The 15,713-nt window shown below is 37.8% G+C and overlaps 1 protein-coding gene across 1 annotated transcript; it reads left to right on the top strand.

Moving 5' to 3' along the window:
* On the top strand, nt 1-9,356 carry LOC101794553 (arylacetamide deacetylase-like 4). Its single transcript, XM_005021327.6, has 4 exons — nt 1-523; nt 4,722-4,938; nt 5,705-5,768; nt 6,821-9,356. Exons 1-4 carry the CDS (start codon nt 368-370, stop codon nt 7,596-7,598), a joined length of 1,215 nt encoding a protein of 404 aa, XP_005021384.3. The 5' UTR covers nt 1-367; the 3' UTR covers nt 7,599-9,356.
* Nucleotides 9,357-15,713: the final 6,357 nt, after the last annotated feature.

The raw sequence follows: 15,713 nt of genomic DNA on the forward strand, positions 1-15,713 counted from the left end.
AAGATCCAGGCTTGACTGTATTCAAGCAATAGGCAGAGACATAACAATTTTTGTCTTCTTGTAACACTGATGCTACAGATACGCCAAGCACTGGTTCTACGGTAATGGGCACAGAATCAAAACATGTAAGCTGTAAATATGAAAAACTTATGCAAGCCTCCCTTGTGACTAATTGTTACTATCTATTTAATTGTATGGTTTGATTGCCACATGCTTTCATCTTCCTATTGGGATTTTTAAGAGCTGGATGATGGGATATGAAGAGAATTGCTAGACCTGCGCCTTTACCTTCAGAAATACTTCCAAAGTCAGAGTGGGAAGGAGGTCACAGCTGCTTCTTCCACTTGACTCCTAACAGTACAGCAAGATGGAACTTTTCTTCACAATTTTTCTGGTTGTTTTGGCTGTCCTTGTGGCAATGTCTTTCTATTATGAACACCCCAAGGCAAAAATCCCGCCTGGAATGAGTCAGTACAAAAAGCTTTACCTTTTTCATTATATCATGAACTTCGGGTTTGGTCTGGTAAGTAAACTTTGCTTAAAGCTGGACTTTTTAATTTAATTTCTGATAGAGGGATAAGAGATTGGTGATTTTTTTTTAGTATAAATGTGTAAATATACTGCAAATACACAGCTGGATTTATATAGTACCACTGCAGATAACTTCAGCTCAGCTGGGTGCAAGATAAATCCATTGCTTGCTATACACTAACGATAACAATATAGAAAAATAAAATTCAGTGGACAGTCCAATATCCCATTTTTTCTGATCACTTAAGTTTAAGCTTTTTAATCCTGTTGTCTCATGCAGTGCTGGAAAATGTGAGAAGCTACCACATGTTCTATGTGGAACATTGCTCTGTGCAACACAGTGCTTATTTAGAGAATGAGTAACTACGTGATCTCAGCTCTCTGCTGCATATGCATTGCTCTGCTTCTGAGCCATCTGACAGACAGCTGCTGCATTCAAGATCTTTGGTCTTACAGCATGTTTATATGACTTCCTTTTTTTTTGAGTTAGTGCACATTTAAAAAACACTTTTGTGATTGTTAAATCAAGATTTCTTTCAGCCTTTTAAATTATACAATAATAAAAAAAAAGCTTCAGTTTCCTTGTGTTGTGCATGACATGTTCTAATGTTATTAGTTTTTCCTCTCTTTCCTTGCTACACTGCTTATTAAGGTTTTTTTTTTGAAGCCAGTAAGCTTCTGAGGACATGAGTCATTACGTCCCTTGAGAACACCTCACCCAGCTCCGAACGCTGCTATGATAGTAAAGCAATGAAATAAAATGGGATAGTAAGTCAAATTAAGTTCTCTTACATACACTATACTATGTGTGGAGCTCCATATTTTCAAAACAATGTATGAATGCTCTTTATCCATCAGACAAAGTTTTATCTTTGCATAATTCATATGTGAGAGGCCAAACTGCAGAATTCAGAAGCTCACTGGTGACTAATGTAGTTCTCTACTTCTAATCTCATTTCCTATCCTTTCTGCTGGCCAGTGAGAGGCCAAGGAAAAGCATTGTACTACATCACCTCAAAGGAGCAGAAGGACCAGGATATTAATGCATGATTAAAACAAAGTATAAATGCAAGGAAGTTTTGAGTCTGCTGTCAGGCAGATTACTTATGGCAAAGTAGCCAAATCTTTTCAAGGGATGGCAACCCATGAGTTCAAAACTGCAGGGAAAACAAAAGCTTACTAGGATAGACCTAGTGTTCAGCTGAGACAAAAGATGCTTGTGAAGTCACTGGAGACAAACCAGTTTGAAGCAGCTATGTGCAACCTAATAAATTTTATGAAGAATTATTTGCATTCACCTATAAGAATATACTTATATAAAAAGAGCTATGTCTTAATAAGGTTGCACCGAGGAGCTGTGGATGCCCCATCCCTGTAAGTGTTCAAGACCGGGTTGGATGAGGCTTTTTGCAACATGGTATTGTGAGAAGTGTCCCTGCCTATGGCAGGGGGTTAGAGCCAGGTGATCTTTAAGGTCCCTTCTAACCCAGACCATTCTCTGATTCTATTCTATGATTCTATAAAAATTCTTCATAGAAAAATCTACCCATCCTTTCTTTTTTCATTTACTATTTGGTCTATAAGAAGAAAAATGGACAGATCATTAAAGCTAAACACTAGTCAAAGGGCTTAAAACCTGTCCTTCCTGGGAAACAGACCTGAAATGATCGAGGGGCTGATTAAATTACGCATGTGTTAACAGCTCTGTAAGCTTTCTGGACCCAATTTATCCTAGTAGTGATTTAGGCAGAAGGGCTGGCACAAATTGGGTGCAGATGGCAGGCCTCTGTACCTGTGTAAAGAGAACAAAGGACTCACACCACGGTTAGCACAGCCCGCACGGCCCTCCCACTGGCACCAGTTGCTACGTGCATGTTGCTGCAGGCCCTGGTCCTCTGCCTGAACATGTATCTGGAGTCTCCTTTGTAATCTAACTCGGGTTCCTCTGCACCTCACACAGCTTTTCTCCTGGTGCATGGAAACCTCCATGCCAGTTGTTGTTGGTGGGGTCAGTTTTTCAGCATTTCACTGCGAATGACAACACTGCATTCACAATATATATATATATATATATAATAACATCATACATAATAAATATATATGATAAATAAATATAATAATAATAAAATAGACAAACAACACAGACTGTTGTGCTTGCACTGATTGCAGACCAAGCTAGACAATGCTTCAAAGGAGGTCATAGCTCTTCACTCCTGTCCTTTGGCTGTCTCATGCTACCCATTAGGCTTTCTTTTCAAGCTGTCATGTCAGCTATCATTTTTGAAAATCCTTAAACAATCCACAACCAACCTGTGCAACTACTGGTTTACAAATTACACTGCTAAGCAGTTGCATTTCTTTGTGAGAGCCAAAATGCACATCACATTTGGCCAACTTGGCTAATCACCTATGATTAACCAAATTTTATGAACATGAAGATTCCAAAAGCGGGATTTCTGGTAACAAACTGGTGACAACTAGTCTAGATACATTCTGAACATCCCTTTAAGTACACATAGCCTGGTCTTGCAGCTTACGTGTAAGTGATGACTTTTTTCCAGAAACTGTAGGTGAAAACCCAGTACTGCAGGGAGCATACAGACTGAAGAATGGATTTCAATCAGTAAAAGCAAAAATGCAAACTATGCTGACTCCTGTAGAACATTGATGGGAACTGTGCAATTTAAAACACCACCACCAGATTAAAATTTAATTTGCATATTACCAGAAATAATTATGAAGATTGCATGTGATGATACTGGTGTCCTTCGTAACTGCAATTTGTTGCAGGTACTCCACAGCAGATATTCACAACCAGCAGTGAAGTGACTAAGAATGATATAAGTAAATGTCAATCTCTACAAAAATTGACCAGTGAAACTATTACATGTTTAACAAAAATGAAATGTCACACACCAGAGGGAATTGGAGAGTTAAAGAAACAGAAGTTATTTTCCCATGGACGTCATAGAGGAGATCTGCAGAAGGAACCAGTATGAGACTAAAGCTAGGCTACAAAATGATCTTTCTTGTACATGGGATCAGCTCTTCAAATGGCATAAAATGGGCTGTCTGCCATATTTAACAGGACCACATTATTAACTACATGAGGTCTGTGAAATGTGAGGTGAAAATGCAAGACTCTCACTATGGGATTTTAAGATACATCAGTATATACCTTTGTATATATAATTGTTTTTTGAAACACATCTACATGAATAATGGCAACACAACAGATTATATTACTCATTAGAGAAGACAGAAAGTACAACATTTAATCCAGATAGAGTGGAAATGAGTGATACTGCCTCGTATTTTTCTTCATAGACTAGATCAGACTGCAACTAAAACAGCCTAAAGTCATCCAGACGCAACGTAGACTAGCTCAGACTGACTCCAATCTTCAGCCTTGAATGTTTAAGTACGAATCACTGAGCTATGTGAATATCGAGCTAAGGTTCAAAACTATTCTTGTTCAGGAGGCCAGCTGTGGTAGATGCTACGGAAAAATGTTCTGCAAGTCAAAAAGCAGTGGGAATTTGGGAAACCAAAGAATTAGCCACACAAAGAGAAATTTTAAAATGCTTTAACTGCTCTCTCCTTTTGTTCAAACACAGGGCTACTTAAACACCAGTAAGGGGAAGTATTTGACACCTTCTATCTACTATTAATAGCTTGAGTATTCTTCTACTGATATAATCTAAGCCAGAATGAGTTCAGTTGAAAAACAACATGCCAACATCTAAACTTTCTAATATAATCCAGAAATTATTACCAAAGCTAACCCTGTGTTCTGCTAAATAGTACTGATAACATTTTTGCCAGAGATGCATGATGGTATTAATGAACCAGTGACAGTGATACTGTGAAAGTGACTTACAGCCAGGTTTGCCCACAGGAAGGCTTTGCTTCTGGAGATGTATGGACACAAGGCAGAAGATTCTTCTCAGGCAGTTACAGAAGATAAATTCATCCATTCCTTTCAAATCTACTGCCCTCTGAGTTACAGATTTTCACAGGGTTTGCATTACAACGAAGGTGGACCCACATCATCATAACTGGCCACTTCATTGTCAGAACCATCAGGAGACAAAGTTTGAACTGACCATGGAAATTTAAGCTTTTGTGCTCATCCTCCAGATGAGATGGAAATTTGTATTAATTTGTGGTTTCTCTTCCTTTATTAACAGGCAACATTACTGGAAAAAATTGGTATCACTTCAGAAGTCCACTTCCTCAGGATTATGATGGATGGAATACCGCCACCAAAAGATAAACATCTTTTTATCAAAGACTTAAGATTTGAGAAGGTTAAAGTAAGAATATACCAGCCAAAAATGTCAACCAGTGGACAAAGAAGAGGAATCCTTTATTTTCATGGCGGAGTTGGACGGTTAGGAAGCATTCGTAAGTAATGTAAATGAGTTGGGTCTGCAAATACTATGTAGTTACTGGTCTGATGCTGTATTCTTAAAAGACAAGACGAAGTAGTAGGTAAAGCATTATATAAAAAAAAAATCATGTCAGGATAGAAGAGTAATTTTACTTACATGCAGCAGGCATCAAGTTAAATGATCTTTCTACAGATCACGTATCTAGAACTTCTCTGATCATTTATTGTCTTTTCCCTCATGCTTATGAGAAAAGTTGAAAATTTCATAAGAATTTTATTCTCAGTTTGTGCTCAAATATATGTGCAAGCCTGTGTATATGTGTGCATACTGTTGTGCATTTACAATGGAAGTGCTTACAAGGAAAAAATGCAGTTTGGATTTTGAAATGGAAAGGGTTAAGAGATTAGGTGGTGTCTCCTGAAAAACAAAAACAAAACATTCTAGATTTGGCTGCTTTTTTTTTTTTTTTTTCTTTTCTTTCTTCTTCTTTTAATGACTTTTCATCTTCAATGCCACTTTGGCAGTAGCAGCAGTGGTGCTTTCTATTAACTTTTCAGTGAGGAGAATGAAACAATGAATGGTAATAATTCCAGGTTTCTTACTGGCAAGAAGATTCCTACAAATGCTATGAAACTATGAGCAATGCCCAAATTAGGTCATACCAACAATAGAAGATTTACAGTGTAGCTTAATCACAAAACAGAGATTAAAAACCGCAGAATATTTTCATCTGTTTTTCAAACAAGTTACAACTCCATTGATATGTTTTGTTTTTACAGAGGCCTATGAAAGAGTATGCCGCTACTTTGCTAGGAAAACCAACTCAGTGGTTGTGTCTGTTGGGTAAGTGGAGTCGATCCAAACACACAACGTGACAGCCATTTGTGTCTCCTTTCCAGGTTTATAATTCTTTAATGCTTTAGTCACTGCAAGCCAATTTCCTAGCAATCTGCATTGAATATTTGTATTTAATGATCACATGCATTTCACCAGTGCTAATTACCCTTAGAAAGAACTAGTCAACTAATCCCCACTTATTTATTTCCAAATTTCCATTATAGCAATTTTATAATTTGTAGCTACCATTAGATGAGGATGTTTTTATTTCCTAAAGCCATACACAAAGCACTGTAAGTTGAAGCCTGCATTGTGTTTGAAATAACTACCTCTGTTGATAGCACAGTTGCCCAGACCACTAAATATTCATTTTAGTAGTTCTTCTGAAAAACTATGTATGTGTGTGCACAGAGTCCACATTTCACTTGCAACTCACCAGAGATGACTATTTAAAACCTTTTTGTGATGAGCTGTAATACATTTTTAAAATAATCAAATTTTAAAAATTCATGAAAACAGTTGTCTTGGAATTTAATTAAAATTGCACTAATCGCTATTTACAGCCCCAAACACTTGAAGAATCATCAGCCCTTACCGATTCTGTTTATAAAGAATTCAGTTTATAGAAAAATGCTGAAACCTTTTTGTATTTTCGTTATCCATTTTCTACACTTACATTCTCTAACCATTTGTTTGGATTTTTTTTTTCCAAATTTTGGAAATTTGGAGAAGTACAATTGCTGATAGATGAATTCACACATATGTGCCTTGCCATCTAATTGTACAGAAACTCAGTGTGTGCCCTCAGTCCCCTGAGTCACCTGCTAGGCAATTAAATACATATTTTGCAAAGATAGGAGAATGCACTGACCCCCCTCAAACATTAACAGTAGCAATAAGACAGCATAAGCAGTAATTATTAGCAATTCTGTTGGTGTAATTATCTCAGAAAGTTGTCCTATCTTCAGCATGAAGTATATGAAAGCAAGAATGTTAAGGACAACAAGGGGACCATTTGTTAGATATGACTATGTTAAAAGACTTTCATTCCTATTTAGGTATCGCTTAGCTCCTGAGTACCCATATCCAACCCAATTTGAGGACTGTCTCACTGCCACCATACACTTTATGAGGACAGCACGAGATTATGGAGTAGACCCTTCTCGCATTATTGTCTGTGGAGACAGTAGTGGAGGTGCACTCACTGCTGCTGTTGCCCAAGCACTGGTAAACAGAAGAGATGTCCCAAAGCTGAGAGCACAAATCCTTATATATCCTTTTCTCCAGGGTGTAGACTTTAATTTGCCTTCCTATCAGCAGAATGAGGGCATTCCCGTTTTGTTAAAGGAACGAACCGTCTCTCTTGGTTTGAAGTATGTCAACGCAGACTTGTCTGCCGTAAAAAATGTGCTTCAAGGTTGTCATGTTTCAGAAGAATTGAGACTAAAGTATCAGAAATGGCTGAGTCCTGATAACATCCCTCACGAGTTTAAAACAAGAGGCTATACACCAAGTACAGAACAACCATTCTCAGAAGAAACCTATAAATTGGTCAAGACTCTTCTTGATCCTGTTTTTTCACCACTGCTATCTGAAGACAGCGTTATTGCTCAGCTTCCTGAGGCTTTCATTCTGACCTGCGAATATGATGTACTTAGAGATGATGGACTGCTGTACAAGAAACGATTAGAGGATCAGGGTGTAAAAGTGACCTTGTGCCATCTGCAAGAGGGATTCCATGGAACAATATTCTTAGCAGTTTATGGTAAGATAGCATCATTCCGATCTGGCCTCAAAGGCCTGGAAAAGATAACAAAATTTCTAAGGTTGATGTAAAACTCAACCTGATTCTTTCATTCCCTTTCCTGATTCCTATTGCTCATTGCTTGCAAAGATTTTTCAGAAACACCTTCATTTTCCTTTTCTTAAACCATCTCTTGAAATTTCAGCATTTGATTTATTGTCTTTTTTATCCAAGAAATTGATTTTGTGATGGCTTTCTCTTCATTTTTACTTACGGTATGCAAAATCAGATGAATTTACCTTTCTTCTACCATCTCCTTCAAAGTTTTCTGTTGTACACATAAAAGATCTGCCCCCCCCCCCATGGCAAGTGTTCCACAATGCATCATAGATTAACAGAATCATTCAGGTTGGAAAAGACCTCTACACTCATCTAGTCCAACCTTTAACATAGTACTAAGTTCTACCACTAAACCATGTTACTAAGTTCTAAATCTACACATTTCTTGAAGACGTCCAGGGATGGTGACTCTTGGCATGCCATTCCAATGCCTCACAATCCTTTCAGTAAAGAAATTTCTCCTAATATCCAACCTAAACCTTCCCCTGAAGCTTGGCTTAATAAAGTTTGAATAATAATATATAAACTATGATATATAGCAACCATGGTCCATGATCTATTGAGATATTTATCTTATAAAAGCTGAGATTGAGACAGCCTTGAAGAGAGGTGAATGTCGCAGAATAGATGTGAGTATAGACATAAAAGAAAGAAGTTTCATCCCTGCAACCTTACTCCTGTTCTGGGACCCCCAGTATGAGAGAGACATAGACATACTGGAAAGAATCCAATGCGGGGCCACCACGATGAGCCAGGGACTTGAGCACCTCTCCTGTGAGCGAGCTGGGACTGTTAAGCCTGGAGAAAAGGAAGCTCAGAGGGATCTTTCCAATGTCTATAAATACCTGAAGGGAGAGTGCAAAGAAGATGGAGCCAGACTCACCACTTTTTTCTCCTCTAATTCATAAAATAACGATACCTTCTTGATACCAGAACAAGAAATCACAGAAAACTCAACTAAACATTTTTCAGTTGAATATAGAACTTGAGCACTCATGTCTAATCATGAGACACTACTCCAGTACTTAGTGGCAGACAGTTAAAGAGTTCAGATCTTAACACGCAAAGTAAAAGAGAAAATCACACGGGGTATAACATGTCACAAATTTTATTGCCTTGGGAAAGGAGGCTAATAAACCTACAGCTTTCAAAGAAAAAGAGTAGCTGAATAGGTAGATAAACTATAGTAACCCACATATTGATGATTTACATTTTCTAGTATAATCCAAGTCATTCAATGTCCTGGTTTTCAGAGCTATAAACAACACCCTTAAAAAGAGAGACATTTTGCTGAAATAGTAACCCTAAAATTCCTGGCTCTCAGTAAAATCACTTAGAATGATATAAATACATGAAGATAAGAGGAGAATGAGTTTACTGCCATGATTAGAAATGATGGTAAACTATGGGAGTTTAAAAAAAGAAACAAACAAAACACTAGCAAACAGGGCTAAACACATTTCCAGTCAAATAAGTATACTTATTTGAAATCTTAAATGTTTTTAATGACAAAGTTATATCTGGTTCCGGATAAAAAGATTTATATTCCTTGATGTATAATCAACACATATAATTATATACAAAGTTCTATATTTTACACGCATTTTGATAAAAAACAGTTTGCACATATGATTTGTCATTTAATTTAAATCTGTATTAAGGATTCATAATTGATAATGAATTTCTGAGATGGAAGACATTCTCCAATAAAAATGTCACCGTGATTTAAATATGCTTGTTGCATTCTAGTTACTTCTTATTTTGATATTAGAAAAGTGAATATTGCCAAGAAATGTCAGTAAACATTTTAATGACACTGTTCTCCTGAGATGAATGTTTCACTCTATAATTGTTTCCTCTCAGTTTTTATTATACTCTTATATCCTGCATTACAATAATTTATCACGCTATTAGACACTAGTATCATGAATTCTTCAGTACGTTGGAGACATACTGCATCTCCATGCAGAAATGGAAGCATGGGTAAGAAACTTCAGACTTACAGTCAAAACTATCTTTGATTAAATTAATACCTGAAACACTGCCCACACTATGAACTACTCTTGTTCTTGTCAGAGAAATTTCTAGCTCTATAATTTAAAAATAATAAGCTCTTTATCTGACATTATTGCATACATCTTCTACCCACTGCTGGCTTATTTAAACTATAATCAAAAGCAAAGAATGCTGCAGACAATTATGTAAGGGAAGTCTTCAGATAGAATAAGATACCTTACAAACAATGGAAGGATGTTCTGCTATACTCAGCATGGCTCTGTTATTTATATTCAGCATACTGGAAAATAAAACCTGCTAGAACAATCTGAATGCCATCTAGCTAAACTCACAAAATCTTTAAAAAATAAGGAAATTTTTACAGGGCTTTTCCACATGGTCTTTCAGAATTAATACAATTTTCATGAGCAAAATAGCAAAAAATCTCCTACATTTTTTTTTCCTTATTTCTAAGTAGACATACATGTATCAGTTATACTGCTAACTATTTTGCATATGGGCAAAAATGACACTAATTTTGAGGCTTACGTCCTTCATTGGCATGGTTTGCAATTTGTCCATAAAGCTATAGAAGAATACATTAGAAGAATACATACATACAGAGAATGTCAGAATGAGACAAAGAAAAAGGCTGGCAACTGGTTAGGTAATAAGGCCCCAAGAAGACATGCTGAAGATACTATAGATCTTTTCTTTCTTTTATGACTTGACTAGTAGTGAAATAACTGGTAATTTTGAACATTCGGTACTCAAAATAAAATCTCAGCACATGTATTCCTTCAACAAAGTAATAGAGCATGGACAAGACCGGTCCACTCCAGAGGTGTCAACCCTAAATAATTTGGGCAAGAGACACATTCTAGTCTGGTCTCTAGACTTCGTCACAAAGGAGGTATATCACAAATAAGAGGATTCAGGAACAGATCAGAACATTGTCAGGACATGAAAACGAGTGAAATGCTGAAAAGGTCTGTGAAGCTGGGAGGTCTGGATACTATCTGAATGGCTATGTTTTACGGAAAGATGTTAAGAAAATTAAGAAAGGGAAAGCAAATTGTTGTGCACCATTCCAATCACCAGATGTCAGTATACAACTGATATTTCAATGCCATTAGAATAACCTGGGAAACTGCTTTCTGCTCTTGGGCACATAATCTGAGCAACCGAAAGACATTACAAAAGGTCATAGAGTGTTTTAGACTTAAATATTTTTACTGAACCTGCTGCTATGCCTTCAAATACTAAAGCAGTATGCTTAACAACACAGTAGCATTTAAGCCATACTAATTTCAAGTTCAATTACCTGTTCTAAACCAATTAAGTTACAGCGATTTATTACAGAACTTTACAACTTCAATTATCTTCTGTTTCGCTATCTTTACATTATCTCTTTGTACTACTCTATTTAAAAGTCAATACACAACCGGTATTTTGGAAAATAAGCAGGCAATTAAAAAAGTACTCCAAATTTTGAATTCAATTATTAAAAAAAAAATAACATTTAATATTATTCTCTACTTATGATGCACATTCTCCGTAGGATTCTGGTGCTGAAATAAATAGACAGAATCCTGTGAATTGTGGTTTCTTTTATTCCTATCAGTTGTCTTCTACTCGCCCATTACCCCAGTGTTTCATTGTGTTTATTGACTCTCTTATCGTAGTGAACAGAACAGAACAGAACAGACAGAATAGAACAGAACAATTGGAAGGGGCCTTCAGGGATCAAGTCCCAACTGCCTGACTTCTTCAGGGCTAACCAAAAGCTACAGCACATCAGTGAGGGAGTTGTCCAAATGCCTCTTGATCACTGACTGGCACGGGGCATCAGCCACCTCTCTAGGGAGCCTGTTCCAGTGTTCGGCCACCCTCATGGTAATGGAATTGTCCCTAACACCCAGCCTGACCTTCCCCTGGCACAGCTCTGGGCCATTCAATGCCATCAGTTAGCAGGGAGCAGAGAGCGGCGCCTCCCTTGGTGCTTCCCCTGCCCAGGGCACTGCAGAGCAACTGTGTCACCTCCTGGCCATCTTTTCTCCAAACTGGACAACCCAAGTGTCCTCAGCCTCTCCTTATAGGATGCACCCTCCAGCCCTTTAACCAGCTTTGTTGCCCCAAAATGCAGTTTGCCCTCGTGGCTGCCAGAGCACACTGCTGGCTCACGCTGCGCCTGATGTCCCCAGCACCCCCAGGTCCCTTTCTGCAGGGCTGCTCTCTCCAGCCACGCATCTCCCAGTCTGTACCTGTGTCCAGCCCTGCTCCGTCCCAGGTGCAGCATGCGACGTTTTCCTTTGCTGAACTTCATGCCATTGACGACTGCCCAGTGCTCCAATCTAGCTAGATCCCTCTGCACGGCCTCTTGTCACTGCAGGGAGTCAACAGCACCTCCCAGTTCCATCTTTGATGATTACCATCAGCAGCAAACTTGCTGAGGATGCATTCCTCTCCTGCTAACCTGAATATTCTGAGTTACAAGTATCAGCTGGATCTGGCCACAGCAAATTAAGGCTGTTGCAGTTCTGCCATTTACATTCAAACTATTTATGACTCAAGAACACATTTTGGTTTGGTGGCCTGTCATGAAATGCCAGGTGGAGGTTCTGGAGTGGTTTATTTGGACTCCGCTTGGGTGGAGCAGAGCTCACCCATCCTGAGGAACAGAACTGCACAGCCACCACGGCACACACATCCAAGAACTCATCCACATTTCAGAGCGCTACGTTAACAAAAGTCTTCTGCAAAGTCACCATTTCAAAAAAGTTCCTGCTCTGAATCGTACAACACAAAATCCTAATTGTTCAACACTGAATGCTAAACATCTTTGCTATCGTTTTTATTTCAAATTTTTGACACGGTACAGCTTTTTACTGCAGAATTTGTTAGCAAGTGTTTAAACTGGGAGTCATTTGGAAGGGATATACCTCATAGCAGAACTGAGAGGAAGAAAGGAAAGAGAGGACTTACAGCAGACTGAATAGAAGGCAATGTTCAGTCATGAATGAGAGCAAAATGCACAAGGAGTGGCTACCAATTTGGGTGGGGAGATGGAGATAACAAAGAGGGAGGACACCAAGAAATAGGTAGGAGGCATGCAGAGTGAAGAAAAGAGACAGATCAAGTAACTACACTGCACCTTTAATAAACTGCATCATCTGGTGAGGACTAGGCTGTAATTTCTTAAATCTTTTTATTGTCCCTCTAAAGGCCACAGTAAATCCAGATCCCAGATTGGATGAGTGAGGTGTACAGGTGCGATGAAGTCTGAGAGGCTTTCAGTCATTTGTTTACATAAATCCAGAAATTTGAGCTTGAGGACAGCAAGATTTCTCCTTGGTGAAACTGAAGTTAGTTAAATCGCATTATAGAATCTAATTGTCATACTACATTACCTAGAGTAAATAAACACACAAACAAAGCCAGGTAAATTATATATACAGGAGTGTTTCATTTCAAAAGGTACCTTAAAAAAAACAAACAAATAAGAAGAATTTAAAGTGGTAACATAGCAGCAACTATTATTTCTGTTTTTAATCTTTCCTTGTAATATTTTTTTCCTTTCTATGTTCTTAGCTTTATGACTTCCAGTCAGTTACTAAACTTGGCTATACGTGGCTGAATCAGTACCTCAGCCATTATATCTAACAACTTTATCATATTTTAGTTATTGCTTGTAGTATTTCCAGTATTACACATAGCAGCTTCACATTAGTCAACTGTTTCCTAACACAGTCTACAATCAGAAGTGAAATGTTTTGCAATATTTTGAAGAAAGACATTACAAAAACAGTAAGACCTGATGTTCATGTAACTCATAAGCATCATCTACCCTGACATTTTCGGCTTTATTGGTGTTTGGTTTGAAAGCTGCCTGCCTCTTACACTGAGATGTGTAATTACAACAGATGTGAAATTGGTGAGTTTTATGCATTCTCCATCTACAAAGAGGTCTTGACTGCACACCTATTTAGGCCTTAAAAAAATCAACAGGTTAAGCCTGGTGGGGAGGAAAACCATAATACAACAAACCAGCAAAGATCATATTTCTATTGATAGGGATTGTTATAATCCTTCCTCTTGCCATCATTGCTATGTCCATTAGAAATATGCTGAAAAATGATGAAAAGAATGAATTATAGAGGTGACTATCTTCTTGCATAAATGGAGACTCACTGGAAAGAATTTACACTACGTCAATTATGTACTCACCAACTGATATATTAAACATGTCCATCTCCAGCAACTCTAAATTTGATGAACAGAGTATCAATTTTATGAGCTCTGAAGAGTTAAATATTTTATAAGAACAAAGTACCACATGCATGTCCAGGAATACACATTACAACTCCAAACTCCAAGCTGTATCAATTTTATCAAGTTTAGCTGAACCTCTTGAATCTTTAGCAAATGCAAACCAGTTCCTTCTACAAACAGGTAAAGCATTTGGGAAAGCTGGAGTTTGCAAGGAGCTTACCGAAAGAGTAAAAGAATGGATGTATGACAATACATCAGCAAAGAGCTGCAGTTTAAAGAGCTACTGGTACTAGCTTGTTATCCGAGACAGATTTCTGTCTGGTGCCAGAAAGAACACTTTTTTGTTTGCAAAGATTTATGGTACTTGTTTCATTGACTGGACTGAAAGGGAAGAAAACATTTCTTTTTGACAATTGAACATCTCAAAATAATTGGAAAAAACCAACGCACTGACTGTTAGAAATGTGGCACCCTCTGCTCAACATGATCTATGAGAGACTGACACCGATCACAGGTAGTTCTGCAGGTACAGGAATGGCTGCCCAGATAGGAAGTATCTATGAACAAGCGTCAGTAGGAAAGTGACATGCAGCAACAGGATTATTTAAGTTTAATTTATTTAACACTCTTTCTTCTTTGGTGCGCTCATAACATCTTGGATGACATTACTGGTAAGGTGAAATGAATTAATATGGAAATTATTGGAATTTTTCCTTCCTTATAGCAAAATAATGTAATGAAGCAGCCTTAAGAGATATTTAGCAGATTTCTAACATGCAATACAAAAAAGGGAGGGCAATATTTTTAAATTGCTTTTGGTTTACAATCTGTGTTCTGATACTGATAAGGAAAAAAAAAGAAAAAGAAGTTGATAAGGTTAGGTCAGAATGAGTGTTGGCCATTGATGGCTGGATATGGTTTCAATACTGTACAATTTGACATTACTAAGACCAACTATATTGCTAAATTTGTAAACTATACAAGTTCACAAAGAAGGCACCAGTCACTAAACCTCAGCAAAGAAAAGCCCTTAATGTGAACAGCTGAGAGCTTGCCTATTTCACAAACGCTGGGGCAGACTTACGTTGCTTTGTCCCACACATTCTTATCTCCACTAGCTAGAATTGTGCAAGTCAGCTGACCTGATTGTTTTGATTTAAATATTGGGCTAACGAAACTAAGGATGAAATCAGTTTTCAGACCGGAATTTCATTTTAAAACCCAGGAAAGGAAAAAAGTTTGGGAACTGTAACTTCATGATTGGGTATAAGATTCTTAGAGGTTAATCAGTAAAAAGGTTTTACCAGAAACAGCAGTGGCTTCAATCTCCAAAGACATCATATCCTGCACCTGGAGAGACCTTCATGTAAGTTAAGAGTGGCACAGCCTAGCACTGATTTTACAGTGACCACTTGTACTCCTACATCAGCATGAAGAGAGGAGTCTACGCTAAAATTTCACAGCTAAGTAAGAAACATCACACAATTAAACAGATCTTTCCACAGAAGTGTATCACAGGTTATATTCTGAGCAAACGTCCTCTTACTTAACTGGGTCTGTGCATTCCACTATTAATCAAAATCAAAAAACGTGCATTTTAATATTTTTCTTCTCGGAGTATCCACCTTGGTGACAACTGCAAGAAGCCGCACATCTCTAACGTTAACATTGACAGCTGTAATGTCCCCCCATAATAAGCCCACAACAAACAGACAGACGATCTTCACATGTGGCCCCTGGAAGGTTATCTCAATGGCAGTGAAAAGCACACGATATAGATCAATTTCATACATTTCAAATTTCTCCTTTTATACAAAGTA

The sequence above is a fragment of the Anas platyrhynchos genome, chromosome 22 (assembly GCF_047663525.1).
Source record: "Anas platyrhynchos isolate ZD024472 breed Pekin duck chromosome 22, IASCAAS_PekinDuck_T2T, whole genome shotgun sequence".
Classification (NCBI taxonomy): domain Eukaryota; kingdom Metazoa; phylum Chordata; class Aves; order Anseriformes; family Anatidae; genus Anas; species Anas platyrhynchos.